The sequence below is a fragment of the Misgurnus anguillicaudatus genome, chromosome 21, assembly GCF_027580225.2.
Source record: "Misgurnus anguillicaudatus chromosome 21, ASM2758022v2, whole genome shotgun sequence".
NCBI classification, from domain to species: domain Eukaryota; kingdom Metazoa; phylum Chordata; class Actinopteri; order Cypriniformes; family Cobitidae; genus Misgurnus; species Misgurnus anguillicaudatus.
Genome location: NC_073357.2, coordinates 24,296,143 through 24,322,689, shown reverse-complemented (window position 1 = coordinate 24,322,689; position 26,547 = coordinate 24,296,143). Strand labels below are relative to the sequence as shown.

General features: G+C 38.5%; 1 protein-coding gene and 1 non-coding gene across 2 annotated transcripts in view; both read right to left on the bottom strand.

Moving 5' to 3' along the window:
• The window catches only part of dnah2 (dynein, axonemal, heavy chain 2), a 282,596-nt gene that overhangs the window by 221,968 nt on the left and 34,081 nt on the right, over positions 1-26,547 (bottom strand). The window contains exons 9-10 of the mRNA XM_055198209.2: positions 20,533-20,690; positions 2,756-2,843 (exon numbers count right to left, since the gene is read on the bottom strand). Coding sequence (XP_055054184.2) covers positions 2,756-2,843; positions 20,533-20,690 — 246 coding nt within the window. The remainder of the gene's footprint in view (positions 1-2,755; positions 2,844-20,532; positions 20,691-26,547) is intronic.
• On the bottom strand, positions 16,824-16,987 carry LOC129417867 (U1 spliceosomal RNA). The gene has a single exon (XR_008635890.2). It is a non-coding gene; the product is annotated as a U1 spliceosomal RNA (small nuclear RNA).

Below are 26,547 nucleotides of genomic sequence, written 5' to 3'. Positions count from 1 at the left end.
CGTCCGGGAAGACACAGACCCGACCGGCAAATATTCCTTAGCTAAATGTTATTAATAAGTCAATAAACAAGTTGCGAAAATCTAACTTTCTGTCTTACCCATAGAAGTTAGTCTTCTCCCTCTTTGTACCTGACTGTGTGATGCACAATCCTTATTTCCATGAAAGTTCCATCCATGTTATTCCTCTCTTGACGATTTAAATGTTTAATGCTTATTCCAGCTTTCAAAGTCCACTTTACAGTCATGGTGATTAATAACGCAGTTTTACATTTGTTGTGTATCGAGTCAACTTGCTTAATAATGTTTGCCCATTTGGATTATAATAACGATTGCTCGTTCAGTGCCATTGCTTCTTTCGTTAGCTTTACTTCTTTGCTATCATCTCTGTGCTCTTTGAGCAGAGTCGCTAAAACTTTATATATAACAGCAAGACGGTCAATTTATAATATTATTATAAAAATTAGAGAAGTCAGTGCAAAATGCGCGGTACGGCGGAATAGGTCCCGCCTTTTAAATAAAAGAGCCAATTGTCAAAGGTAAAGTCATTGCGTCTCACTGCAGAAGCTCCTGACTGGTAGCCAGAGAAACATTAAAAGAGTACATGCGCGTTAGCTGCCTGGTTGGAGCAACCAAATATAAACTTTTTAACGCAATTTTAACGTCATAGAAAAAATGTATGCGACAGTTCATCTAAGTTTTTGTTGCTGTTTTTGAAATATTTTATTTAAATGTGAGTGTGTGTTCTCCGAGTCCGATTGACCTCGGGTATTACGCACAATGTTAAACAGACCCGGGACCCGAAGTAATAGATTGAGACCCGACCTGGACCCGGCTGATCATTTAAAATATAGACCCGAACCGGTACGGGTCCCGGGTCTTCGGGTCTTCCGTGTAGACCTCTAATTAGTCCATTTAAAAAAACTTTAATTGACCCCAACACGTAACAATTTAATCCAGTTTAAAATTGCAGTTTCAACTGAGTTTCAAAGGACTCTAAACGCATAAAGGTCTTATCTAGCGAAACAATTGTCATTTTTGACAAGAAAAATATGCACTTTTAAACCACAACTTCTTGTCTATCTCTGGTCATGTGACGCGCCAGCGCGACCTCACGCAATACATCATCAAGTCAAGAGGTCACGGTTGACGTATGCGTAACTACGTCCCAGTGTTGAGAAAGAGAACTATTCCCACGTTGTTGTATGTCGAATAGGGCTGGGCCGGTTTGTATTTTTTTTAACCGCGGTCGGTAATCAACAAATTCCCGCGGTTTTGCGGTTTATTGGCAAGACAACGAGTTAAATAACATGCATGATTTATTTATCTTCAATACAAAACGCGTGCAAATTTCTTAAGGAACATGTAAAGTGAATACATTTCGCCACTTTTCTATCCTTAATTTGTGAATAGCCTGTAAATGACGCAAATTATTGCTGCCATGACGGTCTGGTAAAATAACCATTCGTATGAGAAATCACTTGTACTGCATATGTGTCCGTGCTTGAGTATAGCTGGGAAGCTGCATGGAGACGCGTGTGTGTGTGCAAGATGACGCGGTCCGTCTGTCTCGCGCGCACCCGGGCAGTCCGCCTCTGTCTCGCGTGCTCGGACAGACCACTTCTTTCTTCGACCCTTACCATAAACATCTTTCTTTTTCCACAAACAGAGAAAGAAGACGCAAAAGCAAAACTTTTTGAAATGTGTCCTGCTTTAGAAAGGGCCACTGTTGTAGGCTAGATGAAAAAGAGACAATCTAACCTCTTTGGATATTAATCCTCGGACTGATCGCGTGCTCTTTATGTTGCGTGAAAATTTGATAATGTATGAAACCTGATTCTGTTGTTGATCTGTTGCGGCTGTTTGCACGTTCAAATTAGATAAAATGTTTGTATTACTTTAAACGAGTGACAGACCACGTCACCTGTATTTCTACTCAATGACAATTTAATATTAAAATCATATCATTTAATATTCAGTTAACAAGTTGCGGTTGTTAACAAGCTGCGTGTATAACATCCCCACATATACACACAAGTGCAGGCCAATGTTTCAAGATTTTTTTTTTTTGCGGTTATGACGGTGAGGAGCTTAGAGCCGCGGCATGGGTCACGTTACCGCGGTATGGCGGTAATCCGGTTACCGCCCCAGGCCTAATGTCGAATTATACTAATTAATGTCTTTGTGTCAGTTTATTGTTTAAAACGGTCCGCAAATGTGCGTTTCATATATCTAACACGTGACCTTTCTATGTAACTACGGAATTACGTGAGGTCGCGCTGGCGGGTCCCATGACCGGAGATAGACGAGAAGTTGTGGTTTAAAAGTGCATATTTTTTATTTTTCTTGTCAAAAATGACAATCGTTTCGCTAGTTAAGATCCTTATGCCTCGTTTGGAATCGTTTAGAGTCCTTTGAAACTGCAATTTTAAACTGTGTTACGTGTTGGTGTCCATTAAAGTCTATTAAAATGAGAAAAATCCTGGAATGTTTTCCTCAAAAAACATCATTTCTTCTCGACTGAACAAAGAAAGACATCAACATTTTGGATGACATGGTGGTGAACAAATTATCTGGATTTTTTTTAAGAAAATTGACTACTCCTTTAATTATACTGCAGAGCATAAATAAACTGTGAAGTGGGAACAACGATGATGACTCAAAAGAACCAGTGAACAAACAAAAAGATTCATTGCAATGAACCACCCAAACACTGTATGTCTTTGCAATTGTAACATAATTTCTCATGTTTGCTCACCTCTATCAGATCTTTGCATCTCTGCACAAAGGCCTCCACCAGAGCAAATATGCTGGTCTCACTGAGCAACCAACCTTGGGAAGAATGCCTAACCAGAGAAAGAAAGAGAATTTTAAAAAGGAGGAGAAGTCTTTCCTCCCTAACACTTTCATTACTAAAGAGCAGAACTCTATAGACAGGAGAGAAAAATGAGAAAGTTTGCTGTGTCACTACTCCCTCGCCAAAGGTTTTCACATTTCACATGACACGCAAGCAAAACAAAACAACAGCAGTTTCGGGCTGCCACCCGGAGAGGCCGGGGATCAGGTCAGAAATGATCTGTCATAGGCATAATTGCATCCGCCAAAGTTCCATATCAGTCGGCGTGGCGTTCCTCAGATTGCTTTTCACACCTCATTCTTTTACTGATGGAAAGGTAATCCTCAACGCCGCTCACAGACAAACACCTTTAGTGGGCCAGAAAGGAAGTCAGGGTCATGGGGAGGGGAGAAGAGAGGGAGCGTGAGAGAAATATTCAGAGAAAGCAAGGGTGACTTCATTAGAGAAAGGATGTGAAAGCACACGTGAAGCGTCACAAAGAGAGACCAGATGCATAGTCTGGGTTTTAGTGGTCTTTTCTCAGAAACTCAGAAAATCACTTTAACTGGACATTTTCTTTCGAATATCCACATAAAAGTTGATGTCATGATACATTAAATTCATCATTTGAAAGAATCTGTTTCCCAGTATCTTGGTATCTCTTTTATGCACAGCCTCTATGACAAAATACATACATTTTTGAAAGGATTCGAGGTATGAAACACACATTTTTATCATTCCTACTATTTTGATTCATGCAAAAAAACTGAAGTATGCATTAGCAAATAGGAAAAAATGCCTAGCATAACGACTAAATGCGATTTTCGTCTAATGGTTATAGCACGGATATCAGATTCATCAGAGTGGAGGATATGATATAAAATTGAAATGCGGTGCCAAGCATTACCGATTGTGATTGGAAAACACATCAAAATTACAGTGAGCAGTTGGCTCACCAGCAGTCCGTTCACTTGAATCATTTACAGGACCACCCAGCACGGGGATCTCAACTTTATCTTTTAAATCCTTAATCAGCAGTTAGCCCGTGTTATTTCGAAAGGAACAGAGCTGTACCAGTCTGCTCAGTTGACTGCTAAACACTTAATATCACCGTGAATTGTGGTCAGTTTGACAGCTATGCCCTTTAACCACAGGGATAAACGAGAAATAAGAATGTTTTGGCATGTGAGAGAGCGTAAATCCGTCCAAATTGGTGGGTAATTAAAGTAGGGCTTATGGAGCCCCTCTCATGGGTAGGTGGGGGGGGATAATTATGCTTCAGTACACGAGTGTCATGCAAACGAAAGACAGTGAAGCTGAGGACGACAACTTTCGTACAACTACAGTAAGAGAGGACTCGAGAGACTGGATAGCAAACGAACATATACAAAAATGGTAGAGGGAAAACAAAAAGAGAGAAAGAGAGAGACAGAGAGCGAGAGAGTAAATGAAGAGGTGCAGGTCTCTCACAAGGTCATTGTTGGGCCTTTAGTGATAAATGTACTGTCTCAACATACAGAAGGACACAGAGGTGAATGTCAGACATAAGCCATAACAGAGATTACAGACGATAAGCTATCGTTATGTTTATTCTCTGCACATTCACGGACTCCAGGGTCGCATTATTTTAAATGACATACAGTATACAGCACACTGTGAACCATGCCAAAGTTACATTACAATTACTTTATTATGAGATAGAGATGTTGACTTAAGAGAGAAATATAAATTCTTTAGGAGAAAATAGAGATGTTGACTTAAGAGAGAAATATACATTTTTTAGGAGAAAATAAAAAAGAAGCAAAAAAAACTTTCACATAAACAGAAAAAAATTATTACAAACAAAATAATCAATTTATACCAGAGTAACCCCTATAATAGTTTCGTGTTACACCATGAAATGTTTGTGACATACTGTATGCACATTTAAAGGGCACATATTATGGAAAATCATACATTTTTGTTGTGTGTAAACACAACAACCATACAATGAAAAAAAATCAACCCTCTACTTCAGTTTTAATCCCCATTAAAGGAATAGTCTACTCATTTTCAATACTAAACCATGTTACTACCTCAACCAAGAATTGCCGACACATCCCTCCATCATCTGTGCGCGTGCACGCAAGCGCTGGAGCGCTCTGTGACACTTCAATAGCATTTAGCTTAGCCCCATTCATTCAATGGTATCAAACAGAGATAAAGTTAGAAGTTACCAAACACATCAACGCCCCTCCCATTCAAGACGAGCAGCCACACGAGCAAGTTTGGTGGCACAAAACAAAACGCAGCGCCTTTCCAAGCGGACTCAAAAGAGGAACTATATTTTATGGCATAATAGCATTTTTGGGAGTACTTCGACTCGCCTGAAAAGTCCGCTCCCCTTCTCCCTCTCATAATGGGAGAGGGAGGGTGTTACTGCGCCGAGTCGAAGTACTCCCATAAGTGCTATTACGCCATACAATATAGTTCCTCTTTTAAATCCGCTTAGAAAAGCGCTACGTTTTATTTTGTTCCACCAAACTTGCTCGTATAACTACTTGTCTTAAATAGGAAAAACATTGATGTGTTTGGTCACTTCTAACTTTATCTCTGTTTGATACCATTGAATGAATGGGGCTAAGCTAAATGCTATCGAAGTGTCACAGCGCGCTCCAGCGCTTACGTGCACGCACACAGATGATAGAGGGATGTATCAACAATTCTTAGTTAAGGTAATAACATAGTTTAATATTGAAAATGAGCAGACTATTCCTTTAAACTAAAGCAGACTCATCAGACATGCTCAGTGGCGGAGCCAGAGGGCTAGTTGGGGTGGCAATTGCTCTCGTGAACGTGCAAAACTAAGGGGTAGGGGTAAGACAGAGAAATGGGATTGGGCCAAAGTCCTTGCCACCCCTGTTGCCACCCCGCTGAAAACATTACACTGTTTGATTTTTACAAACATTTCTCAAATCTCCCAACGGACGTGTGAGCATCCTTCAAGCATGCTGTTGCTGCTACACTTTTCATTAGGCTTGTTCGACTTCATGCGGCGCCGCAAGACCCGCCAGCGGATGACGTCAAAGTGAAGTCGAACAAGCCTATTGGTTAAGCTGACACGCAGCTCCTTCGTGCTCCAAAACATAACGCGGCAGCACACACAGGACCGGTGAAGAGCGTTTTGCTGGTATGTAACGTTACATGTACGGCTTTTATTGGTGTTAAATTAAACAAAGTACTGTTTTAACGGGAAGTAAGGGAGACTTGCACTGTAGTGCTTAGCATTAAAACTTCAATGAGCATTACTAGTCTTGTGAAACTGACTAATACTGTCACGCCTGCGTGAGGATGCTTAAAACAATAAAAAAACATGTCGTTAGCAAATGTTCAGCAACAATCACAGACATTAGGTAGGCTTATTCATATTGGCACGTGTAATGCAACATATTAAACTTAATAAAACCACTGTGGAGATAGTACAGGGATGTAAACAGGGCGCTTTTCGACGCCTCGCGCTTTTTTCACGACAGTTTGGGTGACTTGGTTCTGAGAGGATTGGATTATAATTTCACAAATCATCTGAAGCCATTCCATAGCTTAATGTGAGGGACAGAAGTCAATTTACATCATTACATTAAAGTTTATGGAAACTTGTTCCCTCCTCCTTTAACATAACATGTCTAGACGTCTTTAAGCAATTTTCCTTGTGTTGTCAAATAGGCTAGACCTCATTATACTCAGATTTTGTCATAATGTATTACTTTAGTATTTGTATTATTAGTAACGGTGTGCTTATGGTAAATAATAACAAGCAAATTGTTCCAAATTTTGGTTTCTTTATGAGGTGTGTAACCAAGTTTTCATTTAGAATGAAGAGACAAGGCGATATTACCAACTACTTTCTAAAGAAGCAAAAGTCAGGTGCAGATCAGGGCCAAACAGATCCCAGTCCCAGTTGTTCTATTTTTGCTGTATACTTAATACATATATAATTGTGTACATTTTGGAAAATAAACAACTTTAATCTATATACATTTTGTGGAAAATTATTTATTTTTAGTGTATTGAACACTTTGTATATTGACCCCCCAAAATAATACCTTGCCACCCCTATTTTAAAAGTCTAGCTCCGCCACTGGACATGCTGTGTTAATTCTCTTGTTAATGTGACATCACACAAACAAAGCTCCACCCACAGCCACTGACTGGAAAATTTTCCCCCAAAAGCTTTTTTAAATGTGTTTGTTAGCACGTTGTAGCGCTAATGCGGCTTAAGATACTATTGTCTGAAGGGGGTCGCACACCGGACGTGCAGCTCAGCGCCCAGCCGCATCGAGTCGCATCTAGGACAACTTGGCGGTATTGTGAACCGGAAGTGCACATTAAATAGCACAAGCTTAGTCAGATAGTGTCTCCTTAAAAATGCTAAATATACGTTAGCAGCCAATGTTAATCGTTAATGATTTGTGACAAATATGATGTTATTTAATGTTAAACTATGTGAGTGGGCTCTGTAGCGCGAAAGGGATTTGAGCAACTTCCTGAGTCGTAGCTGGGAGCCGCGGACAGGCACCACTTGTCGGCACCGGTGTGCGTATACTCATAGAAAACAATGTGTTCGATTTTTTTAGAACAGCGCGGCGCGTCCGGTGTGCAACCCCCTTAAGACTGTGTACACAGGAATCAGATCTATTTTAACCGAAAAGGCTCAATTTTATTGTTCAATCCGAATGAAAATGCTCCATGTAATCACCTCAGTCGGAATAAAAAGAGCCAAACTGATTAAAAATCAAATTTAGGTTTATACTTTTTGTAATCCACTCAAAAGGACATTTATAAAACGGCTCGTTCTGGTTCTTCATTCTGATTGGTTGAAACGCGTTCTAAGCCGTGATAAAATACCCCGGTAAACCCACGGTTCAGACCGCATCACAAGTATCACTACGCCACTGTTGCTGCGTACTGATTTATGAAAATAAACACCACAGTCTTTAATAATTTTTTAATTTTTCTACCTTTGCACAATTATGGCGATATCCAGATAAATGTCAATAAATAAAACATTTCGTCAATAAAGAGAAAACGTTCTCTGAGGTTTTTTTGTCTTATTGATATTTCCGCTATTATCCACAAGATGGCATTCTTACCCAACTTAAACACTGAGGCATTCACTCGACACAACAGCGTTGTGGTGGATTTAGCGTGACGTGTGTTTTGATCAGGCTCTGAATCTGATCTCTTACAAAGTTCCTCACAAAAATGGAATTATCTCCGCATTTAGCTGAAAATTTGAGAGGTGATAACTGATAAGAGAACAAATTAAGGTAGGATGAAACGCTTTTTGATGTTGTTGGAAACTGTTCTTTCATTTGATATTTTATGTTTATTTAAAGAAGAAAATTTTTCTGTAAGGCATTCAACTAAAACTGGGTGGCAACTTAAAAAAAAAACGCTGACGGGGAAAGAGTTAAGAATGCTTCCAAGCATATTTGATCATCACTTCAACAGTTGCACAATATAAATGTTTATGTATATTTTAGATGAATGTTGATATATAAAAATAAACACCACAGTCTTTAATCATATTTTCATTGCGCCTTTGCTGCGTCTGTGTTGTTTGTGAACTGCGCTCTGTTGCAGCCACACTTGATTCTGAGGAACTACTTTGTTTGGCGGAAGAGTAATATTTGTACTAATATAATTACAACTTATTTGTGTTTTATTTTATAAAATCCCGCTAACGTTATGCATATGAAGTAACCGTTTTATAAACGCAATAAACCCCTCGAAGCGTTGGGTTACCAGTGCATTTTATAACAGCTAAGGGGGTTTTAGGCACTCCGCTTCGCGTCGTGCCTAACAACGCCCCTTAGCTGTTGTAAAATGCACTGGTGGCCCACTGCTTCTTGGGGTTTATTGCTTTAGTAAACACTTGATCGGATTGATAACTGAAACTGGGACGCATTGCGCATGTTCCATGATGTAGAATTGGCGTAATGACCAGGGGTGCACAGAACGGGTGCGCAGGTGCGTATGCGCGATTAAAATAAAAAATGCACACCAGACACTGCTCTAAAAGGCGCCTTTGCATACCAACGTTGCTGGAATTCTGTTACATAATTTAGTGAAACATAAGGGATTTCTCTGTGCATCATTGGTAAGAATTATTACAAACATGTTAAAATTAATGTGTGTTGTTAGCAGCGGTGCAACAGTCACTGGCCCGATTGATCAATTTAAATATTTAAGATTACAATATTTTACTCGCACGTTTTTTTTTTGCGCGCACCTCTAAAGCGGAAATCTAATTCTGGCATTGTGGCCTAAGACTTTTGCACACTACTGTATGTTATAACTTTTTGTTCTGTTATAGGTAAAATATTAAAAACATGCATTTTCAAAAAAGATGCACACTTCTTGTATCCAGCATTTTGCGTTTTAATTACTGAAATAATTTTTTTAACTTCACAAAACACATAGGACTAATATTACATCTTGTAAAAATGGGCATAATATGTGCCCTTGAATACAACAACTATTTTGTGAATGTGTATATGAGTCAGATGTTAGTTAAGTAACTGTTTAGTATTTATTAGACTCATCCAAACTCTTTATTAGATCACTTGTTCATTCTGAATCTTTTGGGTTGGTTCAGATTCAACAGCAGCGCACCAGCATCACTGAGCAGCACTGCAAAAAACACTGAATGAGACAGACCTGACCTTAAAGTAATAAAAGTGTCCAAAAGAGTCGTAAAGGGGTAAAGCAATAGATTTGTGTGACTACTCGGGACACACGTTTGTGTGCTCTGTGTGTTTAATGGTATACACAAACACACAATCGGCATACTTTACTTTCAAAACATGACTCACTGAACAGTTGGTGGCAGTGGTGGTACCATGGTAATGATTCCAGCCATGAGAGATATTTCTATGAGGTCATCTGTGCCTGAAAGGATTCATGTTCATCCATCAATATACAGAAGAGCATCTGGGTTGACCGTGAGGGTTACGATTCATACAGGGACACAGCGCTCCGCAGGCACCGCTCCGTACTGAGCAACCTTTAAATGCATTGTCTGGAAAATCTAACATGATTGACTCTGTAATTCAATAAACCTAAGGAGAAAAGGAAAGGGGGAATGGGAGCAAGAGAGGGAAGGTGGGGTGAACAGGTGAGGCAAGGAGAAAAAATAAATAGTACTGTATGTGGTAAAACCCTGAGGAAATTTCTGATGCTCTATAGACCGTTTCATCGGACGCACGTCTGGTCCGACCTTTACTTCCGATTTTTGTTTTTTAATGGTCTGACTATTTGCTAAACTGAACTCTTTAACAAATACTTAGTCGAAAATAACAAATGTTTTGGTTTCCTAGGTAACCTATGTGTTGTTTTTTTGCTTGTTATATAAATAAACTACATTTAAAGTACTTTGTTGTTATTTATTCTTAGCGGAGTTTACCGTAAGTTACGTGTAGACCACGGACGCCGCTTGTTTATGTTGTAACTGCTGAAACCTTAAGTCTATTAAAGCTTAGAATTCAAAATTTTGTTCTCAGCTATGTTTTATTTCAGCGTCAATTTGGTCTCGGATCTTTCGCTCAAAATTCCTTAGGAGGAATCAAAATGACACAAATGGGACAACTTTTGACAAAGTAAGAGCTCAAATATTTAAAGGCGCTCTAAGCGAATCTGTGTGACTTTACTTTTTGTTGATGTTTGAACTATTTTTAAACAAACGGAGCGTAGCTAACTCCTCCCCCTCCCTTCTGTGCTTTCATGAACGCGCCTAACCCCCACCCCCAAATCCTTCTTGTTGTTTATTGGCTGGAACACTTTGTTATGGTTTCTGTTTGTAGGTTTGGCCACTTTGTTTTTATTGCAGTTTGTGGAGCCTGGGTTGTCTACAGAGATCGTGTTTTTGTACAGTTTGATCAGCAGACAGGCAGCAAGCAAATAGTGAGATGATGTTTGCTGTATGTAACAAAAAAATTTTATGGTCTAAAACACGTGAATTCGCTTAGAGCACCTTTAAATCCTGAAAGTATTTAATGCGAAATTTTTACATCGAAATCCCAGACTTTTTTATAGCATTGCTAAAATGTAGGTAAAGGCATGTGACATCACAATTTGCTCTTCGTGATATCTCATGTCTGTCTAGGACAAACAACGATGGACACATTCATTTTTGACTTTTCTTTCGCATGCAAAAGCACATGAAGACAGAAGTAAAAAAAGCATGATTTGGGATGAAACATGAGATAGAAAGATTAAGTGACAGTGAAAGAGAAAAAAGAGAGGCCACTGGGAGCACGGATGAGAATGGGCCGGGCGTGCACCACCACATTTATCATGTGTCACCACACACACACAGTTATAAACACATACATATACCATGAGGTTGAGCAAACCAATTTAAGTGATCTTTGCTTACACCAGATCTTTGTAAAACAGCTGTGAAGAAAAACACAAGTGACCTTTTGATTCAAGGCTGTCCAGACTGATAAAGTTGACAGCTAGCTTCGATCAATCATTTCTTTCAAAGTATCTGACATTGAGCTAAGACACACGCAGCACTGATACACTTTCTCTTTGTGTAGAAAACAACAGGGTGACGGAAACAATGCAAGACACTAAGTGCATAGCAAAGACATGCAAAGTATTTTACAGCTCACAATGTGCTTATTATAAACACAAACGCATGATGAATAAAATCCCTCGCCCCTACCCTAACCATATCAGACACTGCCTCAAAATTGACCTCTTAAGGACTAAGATATGGAAACTGTATATGTGTGTGTTTGCATAATGGTCTCCATTTTCAAAATGAAAATAGAAAGGGGTCTTGCTTTGCTTAACACCAAACCTCAAGCATCTGGATCTCGCTTTAGCGTTACCCATTTATAACACGGTCTGCTTTACACAGACCATTCACTCCCACAGTCAATACATCGTAAAGCGGGGACAATCAAATCCTACCTCAGAGGCCTGCCGTGCCTTAAGTTTTTAGTTGCAGCTCTGTATTGAATTTACAGAGTGCAGCAATCGATTCACTTCAAGTGCCGCCACCGGCCCGGCCACAGGAGCGCAGGCTGTTATTGCTGCAGCTGGCAGGCTATTGCAACAACAAATGTCTCATAATAATAACAAAACTACAGTAGCATGCTCTTCTGCATTCGTTCTATTACACTCCAGGTTGAGTCATTCAAATAGTACCTTTTTATTCAAAGGAACTAATGATTAGTTTCTTTTTCAGTACATCAAAATACAAGGTAACATAGCACTGAAAAATAAACATGAGTATTCAGTTTTGACAAATACCTCTATTAATATGATGGTACGTCTTCATGTTTTTGTTGTTTATTGTCATTCTCAGACTTGTGAGCTTAGTTGTCTTCTATGGAAAACTCTATCAAAGCAGCTTTAAACTCTTGCTATTCTTATGCCAATCAGTTTGTGTTGCATTTTCTGTCGAGAATCATCAATCACTTTTTATGCAGTTGAACATGATACATTGTTTCCTGTCATATGTCAAACACATGCTTTTGTCACTGATTAAAAAGTCTGTTTAAACTAGAGATGGGTCAGAATTTTCATCTATTCTTAATCTTTTGTTTAGATTTGGCAGTGCTTTACAGGGGATGAACATATTAAACCTGAATTTCTGTGCTACTAGCATTGGAAATGGGAAATGGAAATGAGACACAGATTTTTTGAACCTGAGGGAGGGGTTCTAGCAAACCAATCAGAGCACTTGCAGTCCACGTAGAATTGTCACATTGTTGAATGTTTAAAGAGGTGCATGTCAGGCTACACCAGGGGTCTTCAACTACTCTTCTTCGAGGACCAGATTTTAAAATATGATGCGGGCCAAACTTTTACCCTTATTTTTACCTTTTATATATATTTTTTTACTTTTACCTATTATATATACACTCACCTAAAGGATTATTAGGAACACCTGTTCAATTTCTCATTAATGCAATTATCTAATCAACCAATCACATGGCAGTTGCTTCAATGCATTTAAGGGTGTGGTCCTGGTCAAGACAATCTCCTGAATTTCAAACTGAATGTCAGAATGGGAAAGAAAGGTGATTTAAGCAATTTTGAGCGTGGCATGGTAGTTGGTGCCAGACGGGCCAGTCTGAGTATTTCACAATTTGCTCAGTTACTGGGATTTTCACGCCCAACCATTTCTAGGGTTTACAAAAAATGGTGTGAAAAGGGGAAAAACATCCAGTATGCGGCAGTCCTGTGGGCAAAAATGCCTTGTTGATGGTCCCGACTGATTCAAGCTGATAGAAGAGCAACTTTGACTGAAATAACCACTCGTTACAACCGAGGTATGCAGCAAAGCATTTGTGAAGCCACAACACGCAAAACCTTGAGGCGGATGGGCTACAACAGCAGAAAACCCCACCGGGTACCACTACAAATAGGAAAAAGATGCTACAATTTGCACAAGCTCACCAAAATTGGACAGTTGAAGACTGGAAAAATGTTGCCTGGTCTGATGAGTCTCAATTTCTGTTGAAACATTCAGATGGTAGAGTCAGAATTTGGCGTAAACAAAATGAGAACATGGATCCATCATGCCTTGTTACCACTGTGCAGGCTGGTGGTGGTGGGTGTAATGGTGTAGGGGATGTTTTCTTGGCACAGCCCCTTAGTGCCAATTGGGCATCGTTTAAATGCCACGGCCTACCTGAGCATTGTTTCTGACCATGTCGTCCCTTTATGACCACAATGTACCCATTCTCTGGTGGCTACTTCCAGCAGGATACTGCACCATGTCACAAAGCTCGAATCATTTCAAACTGGTTTCTTAAAGGATTCAAGTATTACTGATAAAGTTCAATTAAAAAGAAGTAATAATTTTCACCTTGCACACAGCTTTTGATTGGAACGCACAAAAATACATCAGTTCCTGTCGGCATGTCACATGTGGTGTAGTTGCACAAGTCAAAAGCTCAAATCGGATCCAAAAATGATGCACCTGCAGATGTTTGGCACCCCACGCAGCCCCTTTCTGACTATCCTTCTGTACAGTGGAAAGGTAAAAGTCATCATGCTGATTTTAAATCAGACAAAAATGACCGGCGGGCCAGATATAGATGATTGGAGGGCCGCATTTGGCCCGCGGGCAGCCAGTTGACTAGCCCTGGGCTACACCATAGGCAACTAATAGTTCATATTAGTATATCAGAGGTACATACTGGTACCAAAGAGTGCATATTAGTACCTCATAGGTAGATATTAGTACCTTAGAGGAACATATTACTACCTCAAAAGGTACATACAGTATTAGCACCAATTGTGTACATATCTGTACCTAAATGATACATATTAAGACATTTTGAAGGGTTCTGCCACAGTGTCAGCTTGGGACCACTTTGACCATTTTTTCTGACAGTGTAGGTAGGTAAGTAGGTAGGTAGTCATCCAAACAGGCAGATTTTTGCTGCGCTGCTCATGCTCAATTAAAGTGCATTGTTTATGGTTTAAATGCTCGTGAATTGACGCAAAAAAGTGTCATTTTACCATAAAATCATGAATGTGATGCTAAGTGTATTTTAAACAGTCATGACTTCAATCTTCAAAAGAAACAATCTTTTCTAGAAAAAAACAATAAAAGACAATCTTCAGAGAAACAGATACATCTATAAATCTAAATCTTATACTGTTGAAGGGGAACACAATCGATTCCATCATCATGCTGTCAATCACTGAGTGAAATTTTTCATTTTATCTTAAATTTCAGAGAAACAGATTTAACAATGTGCCATGGGCATTTTATGTCTATAATTGTGTATTGTGTCTATATAGACCGTTTTAGCAGTAACAACATAAACAAGCGGCTGACGCGGTCCGCACGTAAGTTCCGGTAAACTCCGCAAATAATAAATAACAACAAAGTACTTTAAACGTAGTTTATTATATAACAAGCAAAAAAACAACACATAGATTTCGACGAGGCATTTGTTCAAGATATCAGTTTAGCAACTAGTCAGACCATTAAAAAACCGAAACCGGAAGTAAAGTTCGGATCCAGGCGTGTATCACGTGCGTCCGATGAAACGGTCTATATGTCATTACATGGACCAGAACAGCACAAAAACAATGTGGATTAAACAAATCACAGTTATATAAATTACACTGACCATCAAAAAGCGTATTGAAGAGGTTTTGCTCATAAATGCATGTAAAATAAAGTAATGTGAACTTGAGATTTTTATACTGTACTGTTACAATGGCCACGCACAGCAAACGCTCTTCTCACGTGCCGCTCACGCTTTCGGTGTAAAACCAGCGTAATGGTGCGTTCACACCAGATGCTAAAGAAGTGGCAAGCGCAAATGATATACATGTTACGTCAATACAAAGACACAAATAGATATCTTGCGGTGTGGTAAGCGCGGATGGTGCAGGCATCCTGCGGTGTGGTAAGCGCGAATGGCGCGGCGCCGCATTAAGCACTCAGGAGCATGCTCTAGCAGTGGCGTGAACACAGGAAGCAAACAGAGGCAGAAAAACAAAACAACAATGGAAGACAATTAAACGCGTGAATGAAGCGAGCAAACTCAAAATGTTCAATCGTCCAACTATGCGTGAATACATACACATACACGTTTTTGCCGCCTCTTCCGCGTCTTGTGTGAACGCACAGTAAGAGCTTGTGAACAACTTAGTAGCAGAAAGACAGTGGTCAGGTAGGTGGAAAAGTTCATCCCCATGCTTTCTAAACACTGTGTGTAATTTTGAAGATTGGGTCAGCAAAGGTAAGAATTTCAACATCTGCCGGGCAAAGCCAACTCTCATGTTCTGTCACAACAAATGAAGCCTTCTGTCATAAACAGAAACCAGTGGGCCCAGAGCGTTGATCAAACTCTCTTTATCTTATGTATAGGCTGAAAGCTGCTGAAATCTCCAGTTTTTTGAAAGCTCCAAAAAAACTGCAGGGTTGAGGTGAATCTTGAGCTACAACCCACTGAGAATATTGAGCTGTGTTTGGTTGAACGCACATTACTTTCAATGAAATATCTCTAGAGGTCCTTGCTGACTTAAAAGCTGAAAATTGAATAGCTATATCCTATAGCACGGTGAAGGCAGAGGAAGCAGGTTTGTTGCTTAACTTGCTTGGGAAATAAATGTCTCAACTACACAGCAGAATACAGTATACCTCTCAAAGAATGTGATACATTTAACTTCAACAACTCAGAACGCTACACTGTTCACATCTTTCAAAATCACAGCATTATGAGCTATACCATAGTTTACTGTGAAGTACTACGAAACAGACAGCGGATTCTGTTGCGATGTGATGAAACACCATTGCAAAGTTTCATCAAATCAAGAGACGAATCCCCACCTTAATCTAAGTGCAATAAAAAACTCCGGGGAGCTCCTCTTAAATAGATACCAGCTCAGCTCAGCCTGTCATTTGACAGTAAGTTACCATCACTTTGAAGACGAAACTCTGTCATCGCACCGTAAAATGCTGTTCTTTGGGCAGGAGGGCTGCAATCACGGCACAGCTTTGGCACTCTCATTTACAAGCGTGGCAGTATCATTTCCATTGCGAGAGAGAGAGAGACCTAGTATTGTGTGGAAAGGCCGAGATGGCTGGGTGGGTTAAGTGGAGCTAGTGATGGTGGAAAGGACAGAGAGAGGAAGGGCCAAAAAGCCAAGAGAGAGAACGAGCTGGGTGGGCGGTATATAATACAGGCTTAAAGTGTGTTCTGTATAGAAAGAAAGACTGGGGTCTCAACACTGACTGCATACAGCTGACTCAGAAGAGCACTAGAGGAGGATGGGAACACTCAGGTGTAGATGACAAGGAAGCTGAAGTGGCCAAGTAAAGTACAAATAGAGGTCCTGGTAACAACTGAGATGTCAACAACAGTAGCAGAAGCAAGACTCGTGGTGACTACTGTGGCGGTAACAATGCCAAAGGTAGCAGGTGTCCAACATTTTTGTTGTAAGGTAACAATGCTACCAATAATATCAGAGGAGAGCTTGAATGCAGCCCCCCACTAGCAGAAATTTTGCAGCTGAGATTCCCACATTTGGGGAATTCACAGTGGTCAGGACAGCTAAAGTGCAATGGCTGAGCCTCGCCCTGGGTGAACCACCTTCTTGATTGTGGTGTCTCCCCTGCAAAGTAAGTATATCTGCTACCTTACCAGGTAAATTAGGTAGTAGCAGTAATGGTTAATAATAGGGGTGGGCGATAAACTGGTTGGTATGATAAACAGGTAGAAATTAGTCGACTGGTAGAGATTTTGGTCAATCGTCTCTATTGAGGTTACGCGTCCACGTCACGTTGTTGTGCGCATGTTCACGAAAACATAATTTTCATGTATTAAGGCCAGTTCACACTGGTCAGACAACTACCAACTCCAACAGACACCAACAGATACCAACAGACACCAACAGACAACCACATTCTAAAGTCTCATTTACTTTGATCCAACAACTGCCAACAGGGGTTTCACACTGGTCAGACAGAGTCCAACAGACGCGTCTGTTGGAGTCTGTTGGAGTCTGTCTGACCAGTGTGTAGTGGCCTTTAAAAGGTACAATTTGTAGAATCCACCGCACGATCAAAACAATTACAATGCCGTAGATTAATGACGTTCTGAAGAATCGTGGAATGATGGGATTTGTTGTCTTTAACTTAACCGCTGATGGTCATCAATCAGACAGAAACTAGAAAGCATGTTAATGGATGAGGTAAAGTAATCAAGTTTTATATATGTTACGTTTGATTACAATGTTTTATTTCATTATGTATTATTCAAAACGAAATTGTTAAGTCATAGACGTTACACTATAAGTCCTTGCTCGTATAACTACTCTCCTTAAATAGGAAAAACGTTGATGTGTTTGGTCACTTCTAACTTTATCTCTGTTTGATACCATTGAATGAATGGGGCTAAGCTAAATGCTATCGAAGTGTCGCAGCGTGCTCCAGCGCTTACGTGCACGCACACAGATGACAGAGGGATGTATCAACAATTCTTAGTTAAGGTAATAACATAGTTTAATATTGAAAATGAGTAGACTATTCCTTTAAGTGTTCAGATCAACAAACTTACCATAAACAAGTGAGTAGCTCAACAGACCCTATACACTAACGTATAACTTACTTTCGCATTTGTCCGCGACACTGTTGTCATGTGGTTTCTACGTCAGTAAAGGCGTAACGTGGATATTAACGTCATTGACAGGCGACTGCACTGTCCCGTGTCACTGTTTAGAATGGCAATTTTCTCGTAATTTACAAGTAGTTAAAAATTAGAGATATTGTTAGTAATCAGCTAGACAAAATATATAACACTGGCAAAGTGGTTTTAGGATATTTTACTGCAAATAGTTTACAAATTGTACCTTTAAGCACTGCAGTTTCAAATGCGCATGCTATATCTGTGTGAGAGGATCACGCAAGCCGCGCTTCCGCTGCTCATTTAGCATTTTTTCCTCTTTATTGGCCTTAAATAAACCTATGAGTCAAAAATTATCCTCATAAACACGACGATTTAGGTCTTAAGAGAAAGTAAACAGTTGAAAAGGCAAACGCACATTTAACAGTATACTGGGTCCGGAGTGACTTTGGTCTTGAAGGGAAAGTTACCCAATTTTACTCCTGTCTGTCACTCATGTTAGTCTCTCACTGCACTTGACTAAATCAATTTTGTACTTTTTTTATAATTATTTATTATCCTTATTTCTTCACTGACTGTTTATTTTCAGTGAGCTTGAGTTTTGTTTTATGCTTGTATACGTTTTTTGAAAGAATTCTATGGAATTAAAGATTTTAAACTTATTAAACAAAAAAAATCTACAGTGATACATATTGTTATCATTACATAAAATGAATCCTACCGTGATATAAGATTTTGGTCATATCGTCCACCACTAATTAATAGTGATGCTTTTATAAGTAGTGGCAGTAATGCAAATAATCGTAGTAACGTGTATAAAGGTAAGAGAGGCAGTAGCAATGTGCCAAAACACACATATGACAACTATTCAGATTCAGATTCAAAGTTACTGATGTACCATCATATCTAAATGCACTTATCTCTATGCGGACATGGATATGTGACATAGTGATCACTAAATAAGCTCCAATATTAATTATTTTCTCTCACAATGAATGTTTTAACTATGATAACCCATATTCAAAATGTGATAATTTAACTCATTCCCCGCCATTAATGAGTTATCTCATCAATTAAGAGAAAACATTTGCATGAAAAAACGTGTTCCTGATGCCACTCTTACCCAATTTATAAAAAACTAAAGCAAAACATTATTTATTCATTTTACAGTGCGTTTATGTTTTGATAATTGTTCTGAATCTGATCTCTAACAAAATTCCTTCACAAAAATGCAATTACTTACTGTGGGTTTACACCAGATGCGAGTTCAACGATTTGCACGAGTAGATTACATACAAAGTCAATGCAAAGACGCGATCAGACGTGATATGGGCGGCGCGTTTGCCGTGAAAACACACGCTTTTTGCCTCAAGCGCGTCTTCGCCCAAGTTGAAAATATTCAACTAAAGCGAAAAATTAGCATGACACGAAGTTAAATCCCAAGAGTAATTTAGAACGAGCAACGCGATGCGATTGCACGCTTCGCATTTGGTGTAAACCCACAGTTAACGTAAGCTTTTTGCTCAAAATTTTGTATTTTTGAAAAAAACAAACATATTTAAGAGTTTATAAACAGAGAAAAAAATAAAGATAGGATGAAAGTTTTTTTCCCCCCGTTCTGTTTGTGGGTATATTTGTTTGTTTTATATATTTTTAGAAGAATTTTCCTGGAAGGCATTTTGTGAAACTTTTGTGAAAATCACAAAAAATGCTTGGGGACAACTTTTCAAAAAAAGCTGACGGGAACGAGTTAACCAATCCCAGTGAACACAAGCACTGCAAGTTATGAATACACACATACCCAAAGCTGTGGGCAGCAATCCCTGCGTCGCCCGGAGCAAGTCTGTCATTTAACTTCAGAAGACATTTATTAACCTTTTATTCCTCACTGGAGTCATTTGGATTAATGACGGCTGTACTTTATGTGCCTTTTGGAGCTTTTTGGAGTGTTTAATTGAAGAAAGTCATATAAATGACATATACATTTTTGGTAAACTATTTCTTATAGTAAGTATAGTAAAGTCAGTTCTCCTGTAGCTCATATGTTGTGTTTGATTTACTTGGAACACACATACTGTACATTTGTAAACCTTGAATGCACTGCAAGTCACTTTGAATAAAAACATCTGCCAAATGCAAAAATGTAAAGATAAATGTGGTTGTATAAGTAGTGGTATGTGGTAGCAATATAATGGTAGTAATGCAGATAACCATAGTAACGGTGCCAAATTAAGCAGTAACAGTAATGGTTATTGATATTGGTATTAGTAGATGTAGTACTGCAGAAATAGTTAAATTAGTAGTGACAGTTGCAGTGGTTATACTAAAACGCAATTTAAGCAGAGATAAATCACTCAATAAACTAAATAATTTCTGGAATAGTTATGTTACAGCTGACCGCAGTACCTCTCCGAAATATGATGAGCACAGCGGAGAGGTTCTGCGGTAACACTATACAATCACAGTGCAGCTGAAGTTGCTGCGATCCTGTTGTGTAGGGAACAGAGCACAACTCACAGAGACAAAAATGGGGATTAAATGATATAATACTTGTGGTGGAGCTGGGAGGTGTGCAGGTAGATCTCTTTCCATGCCAGACAGCACTGGATACATTCATTCAGAATCTGTTTGCTGGAGATCACGTAACCCTGGAAAATCCTGTCCAGAGAGATCTCTCTACGGCACAGACGAATGATCTCATTACTCATCTGAGAAAAAAAACAGTAAGATAAAACAAACAGCGTATGAATACCTCCAATACAAAACATCCGCTTTACACACACACACATACAGTACAGTACAGCACAGATGAACCACCCATAGATCCTTTGTGCCTATTTCTACAGCCTATCTTGATATTCGGTTTCATAACTGTGCAGATTAGCACATGAATGTTTGATGAAAGAACGGCATTGACTGAACTAAAGCAAGCACAGACAGGTGTGTAGTAATGTGCTCTGCATTCAGGTGTAGATTAACCTTGAGTATGAACTTTGCTGTGAATCAGACAGGCTTTGCTCCTGTTAAACCCTGTCTTTTGTGCGCGATGTCACTCAGACACGTACGCCTTACAAAACACAGAGGTCTGTGTATAGAAATGAGCAAAAAAAGAACGAAGAAAGAGTGACAAAGAGAGGAAGATAGTGTAATTATCGCGGAGGATGTATATAGTGGAGGATATGAAATGACAGATTCCCTTTAATTTCTATGATCAGTACTTAAATCCGACAGAAGAACATCAGACACAGAGCTGAATTAATTGTGTAATAAAAAGTGTGTGTGTGTGTGTGTGTGAGAGAGAGAGAGAAGGAGAGAGAACGATATGAGTGTGGAAAATTAAAAATATGTGTACAGTATGTTTGTAAAACCATGAGTGTGTGTGTGTGTGTGTGTGTGTGTGTGTCATGCAGCAGTAATGTGCACTACACCCTGATTACAGCGGCAGGCAAATTCCAGTTTTAATGAAGGAAGCAAAAAACAAGTGGAAATTAAATTGATATGTAAATGACTCAAAATTTTCATTTAAGCAAAAGGTTAAGAGAGCCACAGAATTAAAAAGCACACGAGTTCATAATATTTTTTCTATTACTCTCTTTATAGGAAAAAACCCTCGGTAAATGAAGACAACACATGCCTCACGCCTCGAGAGATTTCAAAGGCCTTGTGCAATCAAGAGTCTTTTTTTCTGTCACTGCAGCTCTTGAAAATCAGCACGCAGAGGCGCATGTTACCTTTGGTGCGGAGAAAAACCGTCGTCGTCATTCACTGGGGAGCTGAAAGTACGATTTTGGTGGACATGGGAGGTAAGAATAGATGACAGGCACTGAGCTTTAAGAAACCCCAGCAGATGGTGTTTCATATACAGACGGAAGCCGACAGCTTGAAGAGCCACGGATCTCACGTACGAAATAACAATGAGGATACCGGTCTTGAAATACTGGCAACAATTATTACAAATTATATTCCATTGAAGGCCATATGTTTTTGAACTTGCTCTTTCCGTCTTGTTTTTTCTTTTGGTATTAAACGGAACAGCACGCCCGAGTCAAAAGTCCGTGCCCCCTAGCGCTGGCTGATTGGAAAATGATATTAAATCCGATGTAGGCTTTACCAGCTCTGAAAAATAGGATGGAGGGAAAAGACAAAACCAAAAACAAATAAAGAAACGCCGAAGCCCTGAGGGGGAGGCAAGGGAAGGTGATCGTGACGCACATGTACAAATATACCCACGAAAACGCACAAACACAAACATTGTGACTCAGATGCCCTCTGATTGGAAATTATTAGCTGGAAACCTTTAACTGGAAACTGAATTGAGAAGGCGAGTTCTGCTCCATCTCTCTTCCTTTCATTTTCTCCTTCCTCAGTGCAGGCACATTAAAACCTTTTCCTGTTGAAATAATTATTTTTTTAGCCATGAAACGTTCTGCAAGCAAAACCTTAATCTAAAACGGAGAACAAATATTGGGGGCCGTTTCACCTTCATTAAACGCTGCTGCTACAAACTACTGCACACAGCCAATGACAACAAAGCCCCGGCTGGACTGTATGGACCATTTATATGTACGTGGACGTTGATAGAAATCACTGTAACATTCTGATTTGAGAACAGTTTTCTCAATTTAGTTTAAATTGTTTTGCTTTAAAATTGGGTTGAGGAAGTTGATCTCCCATCAGTCCTACATGAGCGCGGGCAAGCGCTGTGAACCAGATACAAAGATCCAAGTCACTGAGTATTAATGGAGCTTAGCGGGTGATTTATGCTCATAGTGCATTCATGCCACAGTGAAACTGCCATGGGAAAAACGGCACATTATTTCATAGAATAGCAATAAAAAACACAAATCTCCAGAGAGTTGCCGAAATCTTTCACTCAGGTTTACAGAAATTCAACAAAAATCTCCACGCCAGTCCATTGCAGCTAAAAAGAAGCTTTCATTCTTTTTTAAAAAAGTATATTTTAGCACAAACTAAAGTTGACAAAGGTTTTCTGTAATGTTTAAAAAACATTTAGAACTATTTAATTAGATACCTGATGTATTTGATAATGTAGCAACAAGTGCTTAGAGCTTAACTGAATGAACTGCAGGCATGTACAGGATGCCTTATTTTGTCCGCCGCCATGTTGATTCCAAAACGAGGATGTAAGGGATGGATGTCCAGAGCGTGCGCTTTAAACCTAAAGTTTTGTATCAGGATGCTGGTCATTAGAAAATACATTGTTTTACTCATTTCCACAGGACAAAGAAACTTAGAAAACATGGATTGTTAAAATTGGAAGGGACACATATATATACGTAATATCTGTTTTGCAATCGCTAATTTTTGAAGTTGTGAATATTAAATAAAAAAATAGTTATACTCATTTAAATTTATTTGAAATAATAAAAATAATTCAATAAAGTATATACTCTCTAATCAAATGTATATAAAACGTAAATGTTTTACTCTCAAAACACCACGAAAAAAGACACAAGTCTCAACTAGTTCTGAACCAAATTTCAAGTTAAAATAACAAAAAATGAAGTTTCTGTCACACTTTTAGTGCATTATCTTGTCACAAGTTAATAAATTACTGTCTCTGCATGGTTTTTAATGCAAAAAAGTTTTGAAATATGAAAACTACATTCTTAGAGCTTTCCAACGATATATAGGTTGTCAAGATTTTTTAAGATTTATAGATTCATTTTGAAGAATATTAGAATTATGAATATATATACAAATTCATAAGTACTCCTACGGGGTCAGTGACAATTAACAAAATGACTGTCGCTGCAAAATTTCCATCATCAAATGGCCTTGAAATATGAAAACTACATTACCTGAGCGTTCCAACAATATATAGTTTGTCAAGGTTATTTCAAGATATTTACAAATAAATATGTAATAACACCTCGGGCCCACCTGTTGGCCTGTGACATTTTAGAAAATAACTGAAATATAAAAACTACATTCTTAGAGCTTTAGGTTAGACTATGAAATTATTGTTTTAAATATGTTATGCCAAACGTCCCACCTGTGCGACAGTGACAGTTATAGTTAAACACCAATATAGTGCAACAATACAATGTTTTATGACAACAACCAAGTATACATCTCCAGGTTGTATAGACGGTTTCATCGGACGCACGTGCGTCGTCGCGGTTACGAATCTGGATGGAACTTAACTTGCGGTCTCTGTTTGTTTAATGGTCTGACTAGTGGCTAAACTGAATTCTGAAACAAATACCTCGTCCTAAAGACGATGGGAGACAGTGATGATGGATCACCGCTATGTGAAGGGAGGTTTGGCAGCCGATTTATAGTTAACACTGTAAACATTATATAGTACACGTTTTACACATGTTAGCTCAGTGTAGGTTTTGATAAGCTTTATTTATAATTTGAACTAATATAATCTACTTTTTGTTTATTTTTCTTGTTATCAAAAATATACTACTTTAAAAGGACTCTATTGTTATATCTTTGCAGAGCTTACCGGAAGTTACGTTTGTTCCACCAAAGCCGTTTGTTTATGTTGTTACTGCTGAAACCATTTATAGAACATAAGAGTATGTCCCATGTATTTTTTCTGTTATGTTTTTTAAAGACATAAACATGATACTTAATAACATGTGACTTAATAACAAGCTATTTGCATGATAGTTCGTTGTGCAAGTATTGTTAGATGTAAAACCCCAATATGAAACCCCAAAGTTGTGTACAGGGCTGTCAAATTAACGCGTTAACGCAAATTCATTTTAGCGCCACTAATTTTATTAATGGCAATATAGTACAGCCCATATAGTTTAATAAATTAAGACGCATCCTAGACAGTAAATGTGACCTGTGCTGTCTAGAAGAGTCGGAGGTTTTCCAATAAATAAGAACATTAAGCTCTCGTCTAGCAAATCAAATGCTCTAAATGGTCGTTGGACATCTAAAATGATCTTTATTTGTACGTTTTCTGAAAGGTGTACTGTCCTAAATGCTTAATCTAATACAAAGAGGCATCTCCATATATGCAGGAATTGCTTGATGTTACAATAGCTATTAAGAGAGATAGAGTTCAGGATCTGATTAATGTTACAATAATTATTAAGAGCGACAAGATTCAAAAGCGATCCTCACACTGACAGATCTGAAGCCCGTGCACACAGACGCGTGAGTGTGCGACCCTCGACATATAGACATCTACAAAAAATATCTGTTTTGACAAGAATTCACGCAGATATAATCTGTTATGTCTTAAGTAAATGTTTAATTGACTGTTGAAGAAAAATATCTGATGTGTAACATTAAATTAGATCTGCGTTATACAGTACATCTTAAAGCTCAAGTCTCAATGTCAATCAAACAATAAAAGAAAAAAGTTATACTGATATTGTTTTTGCTTTGTGTGTGCTATAATCTATTAGTTTTATCAGTGATTTTAAGGTATGGATGTGGTTAATTTTGCTGACTCTGTCAACCTTAAACAGGTGGAGCTCTGCATGTTTTGTCAGATTCCAACAAACCATGCATTGTTTTGAAGATTTTTAATAGAGAATGTCAAAATATAAAAAATATTTTTTGAAAATTTGCTCATTGCACAACTTGCCAGTACGGGCCACAAATGATGGAGTCAGAAAGGGAGAAAGAAATCAGAAATGGAGAAAGAAAATGGTCTTCTGAAAGGAAAATTCATATACAAAACAATGACGGATGGTTCAGTCGAAAATGTAAACAGGCTGGCGTTAACATACATTTGCATAAAACATCTATATTTGACCACACCCATGTTGATTAGAGTATTAAAAACATGAAAAGTGTTCAATTAAGGTAAATTAAGAACAGATAAAATGTGAGAATAATTTGCGATTAATCGCGAGTTAACTCATAAAATCATGCGATTAATCTAGATTAAAGCAATAAACCCCGAGAAGCAGTGGGTTACCAGTGCATTTTATAACAGCTAATGGGCGTTAGCCCCCTTAGCTGTTATAAAATGCACTGGTAACCCAACGCTTCGAGTGGTTTATTGCGTTTATAAAACGGTTACTTCATATGCATAACGTTAGCGGGATTTTATCAAATAAAACCCAAATAAGTTGTAATTATTTTAGTACAAATATTGCTCTTCCGCCAAACAAAGTAGTTCCTCAGAATCAAGTGTGACTGAAACAGAGCGCAGTTCCCAACCAACACAGACGCAGCAAAGACACAATGAAACTATGATTAAAGACTGTGGTGTTTATTTTTATAAATCAACATTCATCTAATTTATACATTAACATTTATATTAATGTATAAATTAGATGCAACTGTTGAAGTGATGATCAAATATGATTGGAAGCATGCTGAACTCTTTCCCGTCAGCGTTTTTTTTTTAAGTTGCCACCCAGTTTTAGTTTAATGCCTTGCAGAAAAATTATCTTCTTTATATAAACATAACATATCAAATGAAAGAACAGACCATCCGCTTTCAAACAAAAACAAACAAAAAACATTTCATCCTACCTTCATTTGTTCTCTTATCACCTCTCAAATTTTTTTATTAAAAGCGGAGATAATTCCATTTTTGTGAAGAACTTTAGTAAGAGATCA